Source organism: Anabas testudineus, chromosome 22 (genome assembly GCF_900324465.2).
Source record: "Anabas testudineus chromosome 22, fAnaTes1.2, whole genome shotgun sequence".
Classification (NCBI taxonomy): domain Eukaryota; kingdom Metazoa; phylum Chordata; class Actinopteri; order Anabantiformes; family Anabantidae; genus Anabas; species Anabas testudineus.
The window spans coordinates 18,002,987-18,025,170 of record NC_046630.1 but is presented as its reverse complement, the minus strand read 5'-3'; the positions used below and the strand labels follow the sequence as shown (position 1 = coordinate 18,025,170).

Genomic DNA, 22,184 nt, shown 5'->3' with positions numbered 1-22,184 from the left:
CATTCAGCAGCACTGTTACCCTCCCCAGTAGTGGTAAAGATCACACAAAGAGCAGGGCGTGGAAGGAGGAGGTCACAAGGTCATCCACTTCAAGAAGCTATGATTCTCCAAAAGGAACATTTCTACATATCTACAGTTTTTTTTAAGCCATGTGGACAAGAAAATTCTTTCTGACAAATGACAGAAAGATTTTGTACTAGAACGACCAGTGAGCTCCTAGCTGAGCTGAAGGTGGAAAACAATCGGTCAGTCATATGGTTTCTATTACAGGCCTGTGAAAAACACAGCAGGAATGTCATCACCCTAGTTAATACTGTTTACCCAGGGACAGACAATCAGCAGAAGACAAAGACCTCATTTGTTGTGTGAGGTCAACAAATGAGGTTGACAAACTTGACATCTTATAAGCCAAAGGTCACCAGCTGAAATGTCAGCACAAAAACCAAAAGTGCCAGGGTCAGATGTATAAAGGATAAACGGTCAGTCTGTCACTTTGGTCTAAAAATCTAACATTACCTCACTGTGGTTGAAGGCTCTGCAGAGTAATAAGTTAATGCATGAGTTTGTGCCAGATGTGGTCAAATTCCCTCCAGGATGTTCTGAGATGTAGAAAATGAAATCAGCTCCTCCTTAAAACCAAGTGAACACTGCAGGACGTTTTGTGAGTTGAGCCGTAAATAAAGTTGGAATCTGAAGCTCATCAAAGTTCACTTGTCAAAAGGATAAGCGTTAATTATGATTTTCTAATATTAGGAATCAATGAAGTTTATTTTTGGATGCCAGCTTTATCTCAGGAGGTGACTGAAAACACTGAAAACACTAAATGTTTACATGAATATAGCTGAAGCTGCTAAAAAAGTTTAGTTGGTTACATCATTTCTGAAAAAGGATGTTCTGCAAGAGACAAATAAACAGAAAAAAACAAACACACTGTTTAGACACACAGGCAAAATGTGACTCAACGATCACTGCTTGTTTTCCGCAGCACAACAGAGACCGTTGTAGTTTAACTGTCGTCCTCGTCAGGCCGTGCTGATGTCTGCAGATCAGCAGAAATGGCAGCGACTGATCAGCGTCATTATTGTGACCTGTTTTCTTTAACATCAACAACAACAACAACAAGTTCGTTAATGGAGACAAGTGACAGGATTCTACTGATTCAGAACGTCTCTGAGGAAGCATCACAACAGATGGTGTGTATACAGCACTTTAAGTGTTGTCATCGGCTGTGTTTGAAGAATCACGTTAAAAACTGAAACTGATAATATTTGATGGTCATATGAACTTCTGTGCCGTCAGTCCCTCCAGGAACCTGTGGTAACACGGATTCAACTGTGTGAGCGCAATTTTGTCCATTTAGTTTTGACCTACGCTCTCACAAAGGCAAAAGACAAGAAGACAAGAAGGAGCAGATATACTTGATCTCTTTCCTGGTAATTCTGGGAGGGATGTCCGCAAAAGGCAACAAGGCAATGCCCTGCTGTTCAGCATAAAAGCGCTCATGCCCTGCATATAATCTTGTGGTTGACAACACTAAAAAGATGAAATAAAATAAAAACCTCAACCTCAAGTTCTTTAAATTAGCAAATAAACACAGAAAGAAAAAAGAAAGAAGGTGAAGAGGAAGAAAAAAAAGGAGGAAGAGGCCGACATCAACTGTGTTCTTTAAAAATGTATGAGTCTCCAGCCTCCAGCAGATGCCTGTGTGTGTGTGTGTGTCTGTGTGTGTGTGTGTGTGTGTGTCTGTGTGTGTGTGTGTGGCCCTGTGGTGTTAGCATTTAACAGTCAGAATGAAGAACAGATGAAGAGGGATACTTGAGATCAACATACATGATTATTTTATTTTTATTTGGTCACACGGGGGCCGTGAGCCATCTTGCGCCACATGCTACCGTTTCCTGTGCGCGTGTGATTTCGTTATTTACTAGTGAATCTAATTGTTGCTCACACTTCACACACTCGCAGCTGACGATATTTCAGTGTGTGAGAGAGAGAGAAAGAGACGCCTCTGTTTGACTTATAATAAAGTCACGTCAGCTGAAGTTCCGTGTGTGAGTCACGAGTGTCCGGAGGAGGAGGAGGAGGAGGAGGAGGAGGAGGAGGAGGAGAAAACAACACTATCTATCCAAGGAGGGAAAAAAAGAGGAGTGAGAGGGGCGGGAGAAGAGCAGGAAAGGAAAAAATAAGATCAAAAACTAGGCGAAGGAACTAAACACTACCTGCCACCACACCCTGCATCATACCACAGCCCACAGTGATGTCACACTTGTGAATCATGGCAGCAAGTCTGAAGTTTATGGCAACAAATGAAATGAGTAAGCCCGACGCGCCATCCTACTACTAGAACGCACAGGCGCTGATCTTTTCCTCAACCGAACACATCCGCCATCTTTCACCGAGAGACAACTTCATGTCGGAGGTGGCGAGGGGAAGGCGCACAAGCAGGAGCAGAGTGCGATGCTGCAACGAGACCCATCTGGTTCTGGTCACAGGGGGACTCATGTTGTGTTCGAGGTGGGAAAAACAATTGCTCTTATGACTCGAGGTCCGTGTCAAGGAGCTGGAATAGATGAGAGCTAGTAAGGGTGGGAGCCCAAACACACCAAATGTCAAAAGTGCTGCATTGAAAATGTCTGAAAAAAATAAAAACAATACTGTTGCAACACAAATCACCACTCCACATACAACTACTGCAGAGGAAGTTGGTTTCAGATCATACATGTTTATATGTACAACATCTGCATCACAGGAAGAGGCTTCTCCACTTTCTTCCAACACGGACACATGTATTACAAATGTTATCCTTCCATGGTCTGCAGGATGAATAAATAACAAGTGAAGTGTGCATGTATAGCTGGAAACGGCAGGGAGTCCCGCCGGATCCAGCTCTATATGACCACAGCCATAAATAATGAATTCCTCCTCTGAACCGTGCAGAGAGCAGAATGAGTCTGACTGCTTCTCCGACGCTGCCGCATGTGAATATTTAATTCATCTGAAGGTAAATACGGTATCGCCGTGACTTTAATGAGTGTCTGATGAAGGAAAGAAATGATTGTGAGGGAAAGGCATTAAGAGGGAAATGCGATGATGAAGAGGAGGAGAGAGAGAAGATAACAGGGTGAACACAGAATAGGAATCAGTGGATCCCACTTAGGACATTTATTAGAAGGTCTATTTGAGAAGTTCTCAAATGCTGGTTCACTGATGATTCCAGCACATCAATGAGCCCTGGACATATAACACGGCCTCGTCTGGGCATACGGGGTGACTATATTCTGTATCTGTTTAGTGTGTGATAGTGTACAAGCTGACTGACAGGGAAAACTCATATTTGGCATTAAAACAAACTAATTACAACAATTAGAATTAAAAATAATTGAATCAGGAGCGCGCTCCACCTTCTTATTTGTGCATTTGCCGCCCTTCCCTCGACATTCAAACTGGCCGTGTGTTCTAATAAACAGATGAACTGCGTAACAGAACCAAGCCGGCGTCAACACGCCGCGCCGATTCTTCAGCTAATTACAACAATTGCTCGGAAAGACCCAACATGTGAGAGCTGCGAGCCAACACCTCTTCTTGATCCTCCGAGAGAGCCAGAGATAACACAGTAGGAGGGATGGCAGCAGCAGATGTAGCATCGTGACCAGTAACTCTTTGCACTTGGAAAACAACTCCACACATCTCCTCCTCCTCCTCTTCCTCGTTTTCTTCACCTTCTCTCTCCTTCTGCCTCTGTCACCAGGCAACTAGCCCTTTCTCTTTTCCTTCGCTTTATCTCGTTCTCTCTCATCTCCGTCACTCCCCCTTTCCTCACGCATTGAACGCCCCTCCATCCCTGGCCATGCATTCTATGTAGCGTTTATCCTCGGGGGGGGGGTGGGGGGGGGGGGGGGGGTATAAAACAATTTTGATTTGACCCAACTGTTTTCCTTCCAGTAACTTGATTTTCAAGAAATCCCTTAAACATATTTCTGTAGTGACCTGGTTACTGTAAATCCGAGTGCATACACGCAGCAGATCACTAATCCGATTACTCTTCTGGACGCACGGTTCACAGACTTTAAGAAGATGCTGCAGACAATTTTTCCCATTTTCCTGTGTCTGTGTGTGTGTGTGTGTGTGTGTGTGTGTGTGTTGAGCACAATGACAGCACAGTGAGAGGACGACAGACAGGCAGACAAAACAAAGTCCTTTTAACAGCTTGAATTACAGCGAGGCCATATAGCGAATTATTTATTTGAAACCATGTGGAAAAAAAATAACGCAAGAACACAGGTGAGTGGTTCCTCTGATGTCACTGTGAACGCCAGCGGTCACAGGTCTCTGAAGTTACGACAGTAATGTGAGGTGTTGCTGCTTATTTCCAGACGTCTGCATGTCAGCTTTGCCAGTGAAGAAGCTTGAGAAAAGTGGGGAGACAGAAAACTAAAAGAAAAACAAGCAGACCGGTAACCGCACTTGTATTTAAGTACACAGATTTCTTCTTCTTAAATTTACTCCATCTCTGTTTTGTTGGATGTGAGTGGATGAGTGGTGAGTGAGTGGATAAAACAGTGTGTACTGTTTGTTCTCTCCCACTCTGACATTTAGTTATGTGTTTTAATCTGAAATGTCTTCACTTGTGTTTCCTCTCGTCCTTCGCTCTCCACCTAATCGCCCTCTTTCTCATCCCTGTTTCTTATCATTTTCTAGTTGAATCACATTCTTGCCTGCTGCTTCTCCCGCTCTCTATCTCACTCTTGCTCAGCTCTCTTTGGGTTTGCTCGTATTCAAATGGGCTCAGTTTTCCCTTGAAGTCATTCCTACAATAAGCCGCTCGGAGACTTCTGACGTACATCAAGCAAACTCCTCTCTGCATGCGAAGAGAGATGAGGGATCAACGCAAGTAATAAAAAACACCTCACAGCTCTTACAACACTCAAAAGAAGAGTCAGATACCACTGATCTAAAACAAAAAAAGAGCCTGTATTGAGTTTCACAGTTGAAAACAAATACAAATTCTAACTAAGTTACTGAGACATGTAGGAGACATGGATGACATTTAAAACTTCACTAATCCTTTCACCCTGGTTTCTACTCACTCGTACCTGGGATTGTGCAAATGCTGACTCATGAGTCAAATATGATTTCAAGTATCCATAATCTTTTTGCAGATGTGCAGCATGTGCATGTTTGCAATCTGCAGTGCCCTCATTTTAACCAACCATTTAACCACAAGAAGAAGAAGAAACAGGAGGTTAGACTGAATTGCTGATGGCTGCAGGGATGCCACATCCCCATACCTATACCATGCTAAATTACTGGCAGAGACAATAATAAATGTTTAAAAAGTTACTGTCCTTATTTTATTAATCTTCTGCTCTGTATGGTCCCTGAATACCTCAGCGTGCACACACAAAGTCGTGTTTTTAGTCCACCGTCAAAGTCACACTCACTACTTAATCATGCTACACCCAGTGACGACAGGCAACACTGAGGTCAGCAACAATGAAGTCATGTCCACTTATCATGCAATGGGTCAATAACATACATAAATTATATTGTGACAGGCTTTAATGAGCCATCTATCAGTCTAAATAAAGCCTCAAATTAAAATTACATGAAATGAGAAACGATTTCTGGTCAACTACCCAATATATGTTGTGTGTGTGTGTTTTAGCAGCTCTTACAGAGAAAGCCACATTCACCTCAAGCAGAAGATCTTGTTTGTGTGGACGTGGTTAATGAAGGTTTTCTATAATCTTATATGTGCGATTTTACAGAACCGTCAAAGCTGAAAGCTGGGCAGAGTAGTTGAAAGCTTTGGCACCACATCAGTAAAGACATACACTGGTATTGCTGTGCAGACAGAATTACATCAGTCTCATTGTGTGCTATAATAGCCAATGTTTCACAGAATACATTATATATTACTGTATTACAGTGCAGCCTGTGTTCATCTCAACTGAAAAATTACACCTATCACATGATTAAAAGCAAAGTCACAATACATAGTCGCAGCAGTGTGGAGTTTTCAGGCTGTGGGACCTGCCCTGAGTAGAAACTTGCTATGTGTTGTTTGTGAAACACAGCAACAATCCAGTAACTTCATTACTGCCATTTTTGTGCCGCACAAACACATACAGAAACACTCAATCTCCTAAACACCACCGACACACTCTCTCTCTCTCACACACACACACACACACAGAAAAGTCCCCAGCGTGGCATTCCAGTGAATATGGTACATCCACTGCTGCTGGTTACATTCATTATTAATAAGAGGCAATTGCTTCCTAATCTGCTGCTTCCTTTTACTGTAGAGACACAGTCTGATTAGAGAACATATAAACGCGTCCTAAAAACATCCAAATGTGAATAAAGTGTCAGTGAAGATGGCGGAATCAGTGATCTAACAGAGGACAAACAAGCTGATATTCAAAAGCTCTCGAAGCACAAAGCGACATCTAAGAAATGCTTACTCTTTATGTTTTAATCATACGTCAACAGATTCAATAAATGATGATTATCATGAAAGAATTCTCATCTTGTATTAAATTTTACTGCCTCACTCTGGAGACGGTCTCTGCTGTATGTGAGAATGCAATAGTTGGACATTAAAGGGACTTTTAAGAGGGACAAAGTTTCTATCATGGAACTGGTGGTGCTTCAACGTGCTCTTAAAACCCTGCGATTTCCGCAGCGTCCTTTTTTGTGTCGTGTCCTGCCTCCTGCACAGTCTGCCCATGCACTACTCTTCGCCTGAAGCAGTGGTTCCCCGAACCACCTGGTGCACTCACATCTAATCTCTCACATCAGTTTACGTTGTTGACTGAACACAAAGTGGGATGCAGCTTCAACTTGAAGACAATTACTGGATGAAGAGACATCTTACATATGATTCTCGTTATTCTGCTGCACCCTCATTTAGCTGTGTGGTAAAAGAAATGGATGGAACCAAATCCCAAAATGGCAAGACAGCAATTTAATAGAGGATCACTCTGCCCTCACCCAAGGCCTCTCTATCAAAGTGGAGCAAGTGATGATGAACAAAGATATATTGTGCAGAAAAATCTAAATGTCACAGTTTACACTAAAACTAGAGAATAATACAAATGTTGTACAGAAGTTCAGCCTCCAGGTGCCTGTTTCATGGCAAGGTATTAGAAAAGCATTCACTATCTGTCTAAACGGACATCAGAAAGTAATAAGAGACACTGAATCATTTCTATTTTGCAAACGCAAAAAGAGAAATGAATACAGAAGTCATAAGGTGGGGCAATTCACTCACTGTGACTTTTGTCAGCATCGGAAAGGAGTTGAACATATGAAAGACAGAAGCAAAGAGAGAAAGTGATTGAAAGACGAGAGAAAGAGCCAGACAAGTGCAGATTGTGTTCAGTCCCATGGTGCATTCTTGGCAGTAGCATGTAGGTCTCAGTCTGTTAATTCGTGGTTAGTTCATCTAAAAATGATCGCAGCTCTCTGGCTTCCCAGTTGATCGGCTTTAATCTTCTCTGTCAAACACCTTTTAGATCTATGGACCAATATAAGAGAAAAAAAAGACTTCAAACCAATTCAAACTATCACATAATTCATTCACTGAGAGTGTTTTTACTCTTCAGTTGTCTTTATAGTAGTACAGTAGCAGCCCATGTGGTGTCATGTCACCTGTGCGGAGACTGTGATGAGGCCTTAAACCACCTTACCCTCCTCCCTACTCAGATCTTGCCTTAATAAATTACATAATTGTTCAAAATTCCACAAAATGCAGCTGACAACAACCAATAATCAGGTGGTCAGGGGATTTGTTACGCTACTTTATAGTCACATATCACTGGCAAGAGGGAAGCAGATATTAGATCTGATGTTTAGAGACCACAACAATAGGATGGAGAAACTCTTCAGACAACAGTGTGTCTGTGCTGGATATAAATCAACATTAGCCTCCATCATTAAAACAGCACTACACAGTGAGGATTTGCCCATCATGAGAAGTAGTAATCCTGGTATTTACGAGCGCAGATAAAAATGGCAGCTGAGGGGAGAGAATGTACTGCTGAGCTGATTTACTGTCCACAAGAACAGTCTTCATGATTGATCCCACACCAGTCACACAATGAATCCCTGCTCTGTCTATTTCTTCATTCCTCTTCTTCAAACGTTCAGGAAGGAATTGGTTTTACAAAAGGACTAGAGAATGATAAATTGCCTGAGCTATATACTGAATTAGTAAATTTGTCAGCCAACAAATAACACAAAATCAAGGTTTTTTTTTAACTAATGTAGAAATAATGTCTATATTTTGTTAAGAAAAAATAATTTAATCAAAACAACAACATTTGTAATAGTCAGTTTAAATCATAAGCATTTTGCAGCAGGACAAGTCAACACCGTATGTTTTATACAGTATTGTGTTGGAAGTCTGTTTCACAATGCACCTGGCCAGATGTGCACAGATGCATCTTCATTTCAGTTCCCAGCGCCTCGAGCAAATGTGCGTCTAATTGCATTGTTTCATTGACTCTGTATCCAACTGTGCTGTTTTAAAGACACATGGTGTCCATGCACCATGCAAGAGACTGAAGCTGCAGTAACTGTTGTGCAACTCTTCCCTGGTTGTTCAACCGAGTCGGCATAGTTGACGGTCCTGGTCCTAAGTCTTTGAAACCCTCTCTCTGCCTCCGCTGTTTATCCGGCTGTAAAATATAGATGCTGACTGGCGAACTGAGGGAGACACTTGAAATCAAATTGTTAACCTCGATGAGTCACAGCGTCTCCGTCCTCGAACCAGAGGACAACTGGAAACACTACAGAGAGCTTCAAAAGGACTGGCAGCTAATACGCCATTACCAGCTGACCTCTGACCTTTTCAATTAACCTATTTATCATGTGTCACGATAATTTAACAGTGTCTAAGCAGCTTTAAAATCAATCAATTAATGAAAGAGATCAGTCATCATGTCCTCCATGGGTTTTCAGAGTCTGCAATGATGGTTTCAATTCATAGGGGATACGTTGATTAGCATTGTGCTGTGTGCTGTTTGACAGAAATAAGAGTACATCTCCAGCCACGCTAACAGCTCGTGGAGACGGTATTTTCTATTTTCACACAGCAGTGTTACGCTGTACATGCTAGCGTTAGCTAACATGTACAGAAACAGTGCTCACATGCTGATGTTAGCATGATAGCATGGATCAACGCTAGTTAGCATTTTAACGTATGCTGGCACTGAGCAATATAAATATGACACAATAATAATAATAATAACAATAATATGAGAATGCTGAATAGTTTTGCCAGTATATCCAGCATAAAACAAGTTAAATATTGACTTTATTAGGGGAACGTGAATGTGTGCTGTTGATGAATCCCGGTTCCAACTCATGGCAGCGTCTGTTCGTTCCAGCTCTGGTTTGCAATGGAGCTCATTAGCGCTGTGGAGGAATGTGGGTTTGTTGGCTCCAGCTAGCTACAGAGCTCCAGCTCAACCATAATATTCCTGCCAAAAAACATTCGCACCACCAAAACTTCATTCTGCTGACAGACGATGCTCTCTCGCTCTCATATACGCACAGGTTTTCGCCTTGAACAGAGGAGAGTGTTATTATTGCAGCGAGGCCCTCGCTATCAGGTGGAAATCTTATCTATGCATTAATCATCTTAGGAAGGCTGAACCCTGCTGTTCCTGGTTAAGACGCTGCAGGTGGGCGGCAGGAAGAGCACAGAGACGGAGAAGGACAGAGAGCAAGAAGTAAAGGGCACGCTGGTTAGGGAGCATCATCCCACAGAAGAACTGATCTCAACACAGTGTACCATGGAAACAGCACAAAACTACATGACAGTGGCCTTAAACATCAACACGTCTGAACACGGAGAAGCAGTTTAACACTACTGTTATCTCAGGCAGATTGTTGTCATTCAGAAAGACAGGCTGAGCAGGAAGGAGACGAGAGGAGGAGGAGACTCAAACTGCACCAATGTGAATGTGAATCACCACAAAGGCAGCGTGTCCTAACTTAGAGGTCTCTGTCTGTTTGTCTACCCCACATTCAAATGACTAAGTTACTGTGAGGGTGGTTCTTCTGGTTTTCTGTAATATCTATAATATTTGTTCTGTAATATAAGTGTTCTCCTAGGGCTGTGTGATGGATTACATTTAATTTTCAATATATGATCTTGTTTTCCAACACAGGGTTGGTTCAGAACCGAGAACTCTTGTTCCCGGTGAGAACTACGTGAATCTGAACAGGAACCGTGACAACATCGGTTTACAGTAAATCCTCATAAGCAATAAAAAGCAACACGAAGCACTATTCAGAAGGTGATGGCAATGCACGAACAAATCTGTCTGCCAACCATCAATTCACATTAAAGGATGAAGTGTAATGGAGAATGACTGTGTGTGGCCTGTTCTACTCTGTTCAACTGGCCGGCTGGCTAAAGCGTGTCCGTGGGCTGCGCAGAGGAGTCCAGCATGCGATATGAGTGTCGGTGGGTACGACTGTGCAAGTTATTAAGGGTTTGTTGTTTGTTCATCAACTGACAGCGACTGTCAGGAGAGTTTTGTGCGTTTTGTGTCATCACAGGATACAACAGTGAAGCTACACCTGCAGTCTGCCCTGTTCTTCTCAGCATCTGTCTTACTGTCACTACTGCGACTGCTTAAAACTTCACTCACAACACACCGAGTGGCTTTAAAGAAGAGCAACAGGTTGGATCCCAGTGTGCTGATGTGCACCTCCTCCATTTCCACTATGGTGTGTGTATTTACCATAACCCTGACAGGACATGCAGCATCAGACAGAGCTGCTGCAGGGTGACATGGACATAAAAGAAACAGATGTTAAAGCTAAAATGTCATGCCCATCTGCAGCGACCCTTGCTCTCTGCTTTTGTTGATTAATCTGCCTTCTCTCCTTTTTGTGAGACAGAGATGCTGAAGCCGCAGGACCGCCAGCCTCTCTTGCTCGTGGAAACACCTGGCTGAACAGTTTGAAGGGAATTTAAGACGAGCAGCGAGCTCCAACATGTCAAGGTATTTGATTTGTAAGTAAAGCTGAAAATTTGGACACAGTTGCAAATGTTTTAAACACATTTACAACAGTACCTGTGGGCACTCCCAGTCATTTTCCCATAAACATTTGTTTGGATGACTGACAGTTTTAGGACTTTGAGGCATATAAACAGTGCGATGGATGATTATCTCGGTCATGAAGCATCAGGTAGATACTGTGAAAAGCAAAAATGTAATAGATAAACACTAAAAATGATGAAGCTATAACATTTAGCTTTGAAGAAAAGCTGTAAAAACATTCTTCAGTTTAAATAAAGACTTTCAGATCGGTGTCTCCAGCCTCATCTCCATCAAAACAGCAGCTGAGCCTCATGGGTATCGTAGTACTTAAAGCCAAAACACAAAAAAAGTTGGAATAAAGTGTTTCTAAGACAATACATTGGACAAATGTATATACAGGTATCCTGCCGCACCCCTAATTTTAAGTAATAAATGCAATATTTTAATCTCAAAAGGAATTCAATGTGGGGTCTGGATCACAGTTGGTGTTCCAGTTCATCCCAAAGGAGTTGGATGGGGCTGAGATCAGGCTCTGTGCTGACAAGTCAGGATCCACCAAGCACGGGGCCTAAACCGAACCACTAAGAACATGTACAGTCCACATACATTAAACTTTATATAGGACACTGTTTGATTTCTCAATGTGTGAATTCTGGCTCATACAAGGCAGCAACCTAAAGTCTTCCCAGGTGCATCTCTCTCTCTCTCTCTCTCTCTCTCACACACACACACACACACACACACACACACACACACACACGTGCACGCACACCCACTACAAGCCCACACACGCACAGTTAGTACTGATTTGCCTAAACAACACACGTGTGCAGCGCTTTGCATGTGCAGCGGTGGATAAAGAGCTGTGGCTCTGGAGGCTGCAGGCTGCACTTTGCTCCACAGCAGATCCTCATCCTCCAGCAGCCCTGCGCCGGGCTATGACTCATACCTGGCTCTTTTTTTTTTTATTTATTTAACTGATGCTGGACACGGAAAGAGCGCTAATGAACAACAAGCAAACAACCACCTGCACCTAGCTCCACCTGTCAGCCGGGGCTCGGTACCATCTGTTCCTTTTCTGTTCTTTGTGGCTCTTACCTTTGTTTGACGGTGCAGGAACAAACTCAGATCTTCCTCTCAGGTGTCTGCTGCTGCTTCTTTTGCTGCTGCTGCTGGTGGTGGTGGTGGTGGTGCTGCCTGGCCAGTTCGTCTCCTCCTCCTCCTGCGAGACGTCGCATCTCTCCCACAGTCCTGACGGAGAAGAAGACCCGCGCAGAGATCACCACACCTGGCCGGAGCTCGGTGTGACGGCGCGGCGGAGCGTTTGCTGGAGGTGCGGACGGAGAAGGCTCCACTTCACCTCTGACAGTCCTGCGAGTCTGATGGATGTCGCTCGGCTTCCTCGAGGGGTGGAGGATTGACGCTCCTGCCGCATTCAGGCACTTCTGGGGAAACTCGGAATTCTCAGCTGTCGGCACACAGGCTGGTGCTTCTGCTGATGTAGTGCACTTTTAGGAGTACCTGTTTCAACAATAATTATACTGTAATATTTGGAACAAAGTTATAAAATATACATGTAAAAAAAACATTCATCTCGAGGACTAGTTTCAAAAAACTTATGAGTGTAAGCTAAGCTAAGCTAAGTAGCAAACTACACCTGATGTGGTTATCATATTAAGCCCAGATAATGTAGTGTCTCTATGCTGTTGGTGATGCTAGTGTCATGATAAATAATAACTATTTAACACTGACTGTTTAAATAGTTTGTGTTTCTTAATTATTATTATCAATTATTTCCTTTGTGTTGTGACACTTGTCAGTCTCTAATTTTTATATATAGACAGTGTATAAATAATGTATAAGTACATATAAATGTGTTTAAATAGATCAAAAGTAACTTGTAATTGATTGATTGTTACAATTGATATTTTTACTACATTTAGGATTCATAGAAAATCAAACAGATTATTCTTGCAGCGTTTGAAAGCAGCTTCATATGTGTGTGGCCGCCACACATTCATCTATCAGGGAGGATGGGAGTCCTCAGGGTCCTAAACCCTACATTTTACTTCCTCATTCACTTTAAATGTTCAACAGGTGGAAACAAAGTCAGTTTGGACTCATATATTCTGTGAAGCACTGTGATGAACAAACTAGATGTGTTTTGTGTCTTTGAGTAACATTCCTATGTTTGTCTTCACAAGTGAAGAAAACTACATTATTATGATTCTACACTTCAGTAGCTCACGGACCTGAACTCAGCAGTTATTGTACACTTCCTCCACGTTTGTAAAGACTTTGGTCTTGGTTTTTCACTGATCACATTGATTTCCTGCTTCAGTTCCGCTTAAAATAAATTAGTGCAGTAATGATGATTAATGAAATGTTCAAACCAGCAATGAACTGATTGCTGTAGCAGGTACTGTGTGGCGCCAGTCTTATATATATATTATCATTCTGTGCCACAGCTCCAACAACACAACTCACACATATATCCGCATGTCATACTGTGATGTTGCACTGGCTGACATGTTGCTTCATAGCCATGAACACAGACACACACTAGTTTATTTACACCCAGTCTGATGTTGGTAACAATCACTCAAGCACCGAAAGTTGATTCATCTACCACTAAAAAATAGTCCCCAGTAAATACAGTATTTTGAATATTATTATATGATCTATTTGTGCATTTTCAATACATTTTTAAATATTTTTGTCTTTATAATGGAAATCAGTGAGTTTGATGTTGACAGTGACAGAGTGGGGTCAGAATGATGAATTTCTTCTAGAATAACAATTAGCATTTTATATTAAAAGGTTTGTTTGGTTACTTATTCAGCATCAAGTGTTCTCCTTCCATTCACTTGTGTAACCCCATGTGTCTGCACAGGTCTGTTTCTTTCACTAAATGTTCATGGGCCTACTTTTAATGTTGAAACCATACCTACTTACTAAGCTAAAGTTAACCTTTCAATCAACTCTTATTGGCTGCATCATAGTCGCCATGGATACCATGCGCCTCTGCAAAAACATGTGCCAGAGCAAATAATCCATTGACTCCCGAACACACGTACGCACATCATTTTTGTTGCACAGGTGGGTCTTCCTATGACTTAGTGGAAAGATTTTAGTTTGAAAAGATTCTTGTGAGGACGTTCTGGACGGTTCCCACGGCGTTAAAGGACTGTAGTTAGACATCTAGTTAGGATGGTTAAGGTAAGCATCATAATACTGAGTGTCCTTACAACTATAGAAAGGCATACATGTTTGTGTGTGTGTTTGATCATGCGTGTGCTACTGTCAAGCCGCGTTCAGCATCAAAGTTTTACCACCAGAAGCTGTTGCTATGGAGACATGAGAGTGGATACAGCCTGTCAGGTTTCTTAGGTCTAATTAGTCAAGAAATATGGGGACTGACTGTATGAGGGACTCATGTTATATCGGGGTGCTGAACAGAGGAAGAACTGCGTCACTGAAAATGTTGATATAAGAAGAGAAATGTAGAGAAACGTCACAACTTCCAACGCAGCATTTTGTAAACAAGAAGAACCCAGGCTGCAAGTCTGAATGTAACATCCATAACTCAGGTATCCTGCAAAACTGTTATTATTTTCACAGTCTCTAGATGAATCTCATGTCTACACACCTTTAAAAAGTGTGAGGGACTGAAACAGCTCAAACATCTGCACTTTGACAATATTAACAGTACCTGATTTTAAACAGGTACAATCGTCACCATCTTAGTTGATGTTAGTCGGTGCTAACATTTGCTAATCACAATAAAAAGTAGGAGTTTGACAGCTACTTGGTCACAAACTTAAGTTCTCACCAGAAATGCCACCATCAAAAATACTCCTGAGGACAACATGAATGTCTGTATCATGCTTTCAGTACATCCAATATTAACATTCTTTCTTTGGATTATGTCCATTATGAGATATTCTAACCTGTAACAGTGGTTGCGTCACTGACTTAGCCTATACCTTATACATATTGTATTTAGACAATTTGCTAGTTGTGATTGCAACTACATATAGATATGTAAAATGGCCGCTAAGCCACCCTTACTGTTTGTGTAATGCAACTAAAATCTGAGAATCATAAATGTAATTTTAAAAGAACTGTACAGTTTGTATGACTTTGTCTGACATCATGAAATAAATGCAGCTAAAGAGGTAAAGGGAGGTGGGCGATGAGTATAGAATTTCAAAGCAACCTTTAGGCACGTGCCAATATTAATGTTATCTATTTCAATGAGGCTCTGTACCCCCAGAATGTGTCATATATGGTCATGGATAGCCATCTACTGCATTTTGTCACATTAACAAAATAAATGGTTTTAGCCAATTAAAAAATACATTTCATTAAAATAAATGAATAATTACCTTAAACAGGCAGGTCAACAGACTGATACATAGTATAAAGTTAGAATAGGACAAACCAACCAACCAAACAAAATGAGGAAGAGGAGTAAAATGAAAATAAAGCCAATGACGGCACCTTGTGGTGAAATCTAACTGAAGTACCTGCAGCTTTACATTTGCTCTGCGCAGGGACAAGTGGTGTGTTTTCATCAGTCACTGTCCACAACAGCATTTCTTTGGACACTAATGAGTAAATGGTTTATGCTGAAGCAACATGTCAGTGGACAATTCAGGTGCCAAAGCGTGTACACAAAGTCCATGGAAGAATAATAATCATACACGTATCATCATCGATTTCCAGGCAAAGTGAAAGATGTGAAGTGCTTCATCAGAAGGTGGAGGCTCTGCTGATAAAACTGAAGAACAGTGAGAAGATCTTCTCTTAGATGGTGCATCTCATCAAGAATATAGGCACCGATGTGACACGATGGATTTGCTCTCAGCAGAAAACTGATATCAGCTTGGCCAAAGGGCTTCAGGACAAGCTGCAGCAGGAGATCATCAAACTGCAAAGACACTGAGCTGGAGAAGCTCTCACTCATTGCAGACCATACTGAGGTCCTACACAAGTTCCCTTCACTGTCATGTGTTGATGAATCTACAGACTCATCCAGCATCAATATTCATCTTCTGAGCTACTTTGAGGTGTGATGGCAGCTGTGACAGGAGTCAGAGATAAACTACAGGACACTCTCAGTGAGGAATGTCCCAAAAGCTCACTGACTGAGAGTGGAGAGGATGTTTTACTGCCCCAAGAAGCTTTACTGCCTCAGACCAGATCTGAATTCTTACAATAGTCAAAACAAATCACACCAGATCTAAACACTGAGGAGTCATTATCTGAAGGAAATAGAAAAGCAACAATTGATTTCCCATGGAATTGGAAATGATGATGAATCTTGGACCTTAGAATATTATTATGATTTTAGCATTGTAACCTTTATCTCAGGTGCACAATCTACCAGTATAAGAGTGTTTCTGGATATTGGTGCAGGTCCTTCTACTGGGTCTCTGAAAACCATGACTCTTCCACAGAGTCCAGACCACAGTTCAGTTAGCCTCACTATCAGGACTTGGTGTGTTTGGCTCATACAGTGGTGGTTCAGCTGCTGGGTTTTGTAAGTTTGAATAAACAGAAGTCATTAAGTAGTGCATGCACAGGGGGGTAGCTCACAAGTTTAAGCAAGCAATTGATTTTTTTTTTTTTGCCAGCACAACACAGACAATTTGAATGGATTTGCTGCAGTTATGTCACACAAAAAAGCAGAAGCAAAAGATAAATTAAAACTTTTACATTTTTATTTCATATAGCCTCATCAGTGACTTCCAGAACCATGAGGTTCAATCAGAATTGTCCACATTGTCTCTTTAGAGACTACATTTTAAAGTATTACCTTCAGGTACATAATTTGCACCAAAGGGCATTTACGGTAAGAAAGTACATAATGTAAGAGTTTATGTTTTTATTTATTTATTTTAATTTTGCTTGTTTGTTTGTTTGTTTGTTTGTTTTACACTTGCACAGCAATTAAAATAGCTTTGAATCTGTTAATTACCTACCTCTAATGTTTCTTTATTTTATTTTATGTGAACATGAAGTTTAATTTTCAATTAGCATTTAACATTTTTTGTTATTTTTCATGTTTCATGTTCATGTTGATTTGTGATCATGAATACAATTATCACATAAATTAAATTATCAACTAATTTTGTGCAGGAATAGAGCCATTGTATATGTATTACATTTGTCCCTTATTTTAACCCCTGCTGCTTTATATTATGTTTTTTTTTTTTTAGATAGATTTTTCAAAGATAACCTCATGGTAAATGTAGTTACTTTACTGGATTTCGGTTAATTTCCATTTCAAACTGTAGTTTATCAACTCAGCATCACTGCATTGATCAGCGGAACCTTTAAAGATGCACGAGTCCGGTGCACCAACACGGACTGTTTTGGAGTAGCACCTCACAACACGGAAGTGGAGCGCTGTTTCTGCTTGTGTTTACATCTTCCCACCGAACAGAAAGTTTAATTTAAGGAAACTATGGCAGTGAGCGCAGTTCACTTGGAGTCAGACGCCTTTCTGGTGTGTATGAATCATGCGTTAAGCACAGAGAAGGAAGAGGTTATGGGTTTGTGTATCGGAGAGGTCGAAGTCACTCGAATCGTCCACATCCACTCCGTCATCATCCTCCGCCGCTCGGACAAGAGGAAGGACCGGGTGGAGATCTCCCCGGAGCAGCTGTCAGCGGCCTCCACGGAGGCGGAGAGGCTGGCCGACATGACGGGCAGGCCGATGCGGGTGGTCGGTTGGTACCACTCCCACCCGCACATCACCGTGTGGCCGTCCCACGTTGACGTGCGGACCCAGGCCATGTACCAGATGCTGGACCAGTGCTTCGTGGGCCTCATCTTCTCCTGCTTCATCGAGGACAAGAACACCAAGACGGGCCGGGTGCTGTACACCTGCTTCCAGTCCGTTCAGGCGCAGAAAGGCTCCGAATACGAGCGGGTGGAGATCCCCATCCACGTCGTGCCCCGTGAGGCCATCGGTAAGGTGTGCCTGGAGTCGGCCGTGGAGCTGCCACGGATCCTGTGCCAGGAAGAGCAGGACACCTATCGCAAGATCCACAGCCTGGCGCACCTGGACCCCGTCACTAAGATCCACAACGGCTCGGTCTTCACCAAGAACCTTTGCAGCCAGATGTCCGCGGTGAGCGGGCCCCTGCTGCAGTGGCTGGAGGACCGGCTGGAGCAGAACAAGCAGAGCATCGTGGAGCTGCAGCAGGAGAAGGAGAAGCTGCTGCTGGAGCTGGCTGCTCTGTGAGCCCAGAGGACGCTGAGGCTGGACAAGAGCAGTGTAGACACTGGACACAGGTCTTAGAGAGTGGGGACAGAGGTTTCCTGGTCAAACTTCCTGAATGTTTTCTTAGACCTATGTGTGTCTTCTGGTATCATTAGGTGTTGACAATAATTCAGACATTTGGGGGTTTGATTGATTAATCTGCCATCATGGTAACTGATGTCACTGGGGGCTCTAGGACGCTGTGATGGACATGTTTGATAATTTTCTGATATTTTACAGACTAAGGGATGAAATGAGGAAAAAAAGGTAACTGATTACAAAACAATCATTCTTGTAATGTCAGTGTGGAAACGCTGCAGCTGATTTGTTTCATCACATTATAACATTAAAAGTTTTTTTCAATTTACAGGAACTCATGAACCATTTAGTTTAGAAAAGGTGAAGTCTCATTCAGCCCAATCTGACGTTTTCAAATGTGTGAATTTATCCCTATATCTCTAGATGCAAAGTACTGAGTGAATGTAGGTGAATGGTTTTTCAACATCCCTCTGCCTAAAAAAAACTGGGCTGAGTCGATGTGGTCCATCTGCTCAGAGGTTGTAGTTTTGGTGGACCTGCTCCTTCAGAACTCCTCCAAATAACATAATCTTAAAGTTTAAAATCATTTATATACATGCATAACAACAGAAGTGAGTGATTAGAAAAAAGAAAAAGAAACATATACATGTATTTTCTATCACACAGGAGCTTTGTTTTTAGTTGGCAGTTAGTTACCAGTAATTCAGAGGTTTGTTTGGACTTTGTTGTGTCTCTGGCTGGATCAGACCTTAGTGGGCTAGAGCTGCCCAGTGCTGAGTATTAGATTAGACTTTTTGATCATGTAATATTTATCATGGATTGGTAAATCCAAATAGCCCTCAAATTACACTTAGAGAGAGCCTCCTCGCTGTGACCACTCCTAATCTGAGCCCTAACAGAATGTGCCTGGACTAATGGAAGTGTTACTGTAGTTACTGTATGACGTGTATAAAGGTTATGGGATATAAAGTATGTTCGGACAATTGTCTATGTATTTGCCTATGTAAATAAGCATTATCTACATGAGTCACTTTTACACTTTCTGTTTCTGTACATATCTATGAGAAGTGAAGCTTTGAATACAGTCCAGTGGCTTAGTGCTGTGTTATGAATCTTAACCTTCACTGCATTGATGTGCACTGCAAGTCAAATTCAAACAAAAGTCTAATGCTAAGACATTTGTTTGAATGACTTTACTTAGTGACACACTGAGACTAAACAAGCTAATACATAATCTATTCTTTAAAAAAAAGATCTAGCTTTTTCTTGAGATGAATCTAGAAGTTGTCTGAAGTCCACCTGCAGCGAGATGCATTAACTGCTCATAGTTTGGAAAAGCACACACCTTTTATGAGGTACTGTTTATAAGTTCCTACAATTCACAGCCTGCTCGGAGTTTCTTGAGGAGAGACTCAAAAGTGTTTTAAGAAAATGACGCCACCTTGTGTAGCAGCCTGGAACAACATAGACAGCTGTGTGCTCAGGTGGGGAAGCTTTGTTTCAAGGTAGGAAACTACTGTTAGACTGAATACCAGCTCCTCAGTCAGACAGCACCATGTCCCGCTCTATTATCTGTGTTAAGAAAATCTAGACTATGTTGAAAAAGGAACTATTTTCCTCTAGTTCCCTCTCTGTTTTTGTATTTCTCCACCCAGTGTTCTGCTTCACTGTTTCGTTCATATTCCGTCCATCGTCTTCAGTTTGGTTTCACGTCTGAGTCTTTCTGTACCACTATCAGAGTCTCCAGTTTCTACTTCTCTACTCACTTTATTGTCTCTACTCGGGGGAACTGGGGGAAAAAACAAAGCAAATCTTTCATTCTTAGAAAACAAATCAACTTTATTGATTGACTGTGTTCACATGTACAATCAGTAATTATTATTCAAAGTCTCAATATATTGATCCACAAATTCACCTCACTACATAATTACACTTTTATTTCAAGCCAGTTACAGATCACAAGTAACATCTGCATATATGTACTACACTTAGATTACTAGGAAAGAATTACAGCATAACACAAAGATACCATAACACACACCAACAGATTGTCAGCACTGACTCCTGTCTGTTAATTGTGTAATTTTAATTTTTATACATACCCACACCACACAAAAGATTCTATTGGTTGTTTAGGTTTTATGATTAAAACCTTGGATGAGTTGTCATAACGGAGATTCTGTCTTTATCTTGGTGGTAAATCAAATTCAGCTGTTGCATTATAATAACGAACAGTAAGTCCAGCATAGAGAGGCTGAGTGAACGTGGTCTGGACTCTGTGGAGGAGAGTCACTGTATTAGAGACTCTGTAGAAGGACAGAGTACCTGCCCTGTGATCTAGAAATACTCCAATTCTGAAGGACAAGAGGCCTGTGACATCAGTTTTGTTACCGTTATGTTTGAATTTATAATATGTATTATAACTTCTGCCTGAACAATCTAATACATACGACTTATCATTGTTTCCAAATTCACTTTCCACTCCTGTTCTACTGATGTCCTTGTATGTGACTGCCACTGAAACTCCTAATCCCCTCCACTTCACTTCCCAGTAACAGCGTCCAGATAAAGGTTGTCCACTCACAACTTGGTACTTGTCCTCGAATCCGTGTGGACGTTGGAGATTTGCGTAGTCTTTCACATAGGTTACTTTTCTGTTCTTTTTAGATAATAACAGGTATGCGTGTGCTGTGTTTGGATCCAGTGTGAGTGGCAGTGAATATCTTAAGAGTTCAGCTCTTGTCTTGGGCAGTAAGACGTCCACTTCAATGACTGTCTTGATGATCTCCTTCCATTCCTTATCACAACTGTCTCTTATTTTTTTTCTGGCCTTTGCCGTAGCTTTTCTTACACCTTCAAAGTAGTGCAGAGAGTAGGCATCAAGTCTTCTTGAGTGTGTAGACTCACTCAGATGTGGCAAAGGGCAATTATGCAGAAACAGAACTTCATCCGTTGTGTGTGAGAGCTTTTCCAAGTCACTGTCTTTCTTCTTCAGCTCCACAAGCTCCTTCTTCACCTCCTCCTGAAGCTCTCTGACTCGTCTTACTTCCATTTCCTGCTGTGAAGTGATTCGCTGTTTCACATCAAAAACATTTTTTTGAATGAGTTGGACAAGCTCAGTGGACATTGTCTCACTGTCCTTCACTGCTTTCTCAGCAGAGGAGTTGATCGCATCCACCTCCTGTTGAAGCGCCTCCATGTCTTGTTCTCCACTCTGGATTCTCTGTTTGACAACTTGCTGAGTCTCTCTGGCCTTCTTCTGCCTCTCGGCCATTTCTTTTTCAGCAGACACTATTCTGTGACCACTGTGCTCTTCTGTGGAGCAGCAAGAACAGATACACTGCTGATCAGTGCGGCAGAAAATTCTCTTTACCTCATTGTGACGAGAACACATCAACTCCTGAAGGTTTGTAGAAGCTTCGAGTAGCTTGTGTTTCTTCAATGGAACTAATTCATTGTGAAGCTGGAGGTGTTCTTCACAGTAGTAGGCCGTACACTGCAGGCATAACTTGGTGGCTTTCCGTTTTCTCTCTATGCACGAGTCGCAGGTCACATCTTCAGACCAGGCAGAGCTGTGAACAATTGGAGCCGTTTGACTTCCTCTCGTCTCCTGTTCTATCGCTACATCTGTCTGCAACATGTTTTTGACGAAGACAGGACTTCTTTCAGGATTGCAGCAGCTGTGCCCACGGAGAACAGGGGATTCTTCAGTAGATCGAGTCAGATTGAACAGTTTGTCCCAGTCTCTGCTACATGGAGGCCGTGTGTCCCCTGAGTGAATATTCCTCTCTGAATATGAAAGTGTTCAC

At 41.9% G+C, this 22,184-nt stretch overlaps 2 protein-coding genes across 2 annotated transcripts in view; one reads left to right on the top strand and one right to left on the bottom strand.

Moving 5' to 3' along the window:
• Positions 1 to 12,492, bottom strand: part of LOC113148157 (ras-related protein Rab-27B-like) — a 37,519-nt gene extending 25,027 nt beyond the window's left edge. The window contains exon 1 of the mRNA XM_026339701.1: positions 12,162 to 12,492. The gene's annotated coding sequence lies outside the window, so the exon portion shown is untranslated. The remainder of the gene's footprint in view (positions 1 to 12,161) is intronic.
• A 4,962-nt stretch (positions 12,493 to 17,454) lies between these two features.
• brcc3 (BRCA1/BRCA2-containing complex, subunit 3) lies at positions 17,455 to 20,543 on the top strand. The gene has a single exon (XM_026339142.1). It carries the CDS (start codon positions 17,536 to 17,538, stop codon positions 18,316 to 18,318), a length of 783 nt encoding a protein of 260 aa, XP_026194927.1. The 5' UTR covers positions 17,455 to 17,535; the 3' UTR covers positions 18,319 to 20,543.
• Positions 20,544 to 22,184: the final 1,641 nt, after the last annotated feature.

What these genes read in the sequence shown, in the direction of transcription:
- brcc3 (XM_026339142.1), top strand. Translation starts at nt 17,536, where the DNA reads ATGGCAGTGAGCGCAGTTCACTTGGAGTCAGACGCCTTTCTGGTGTGT.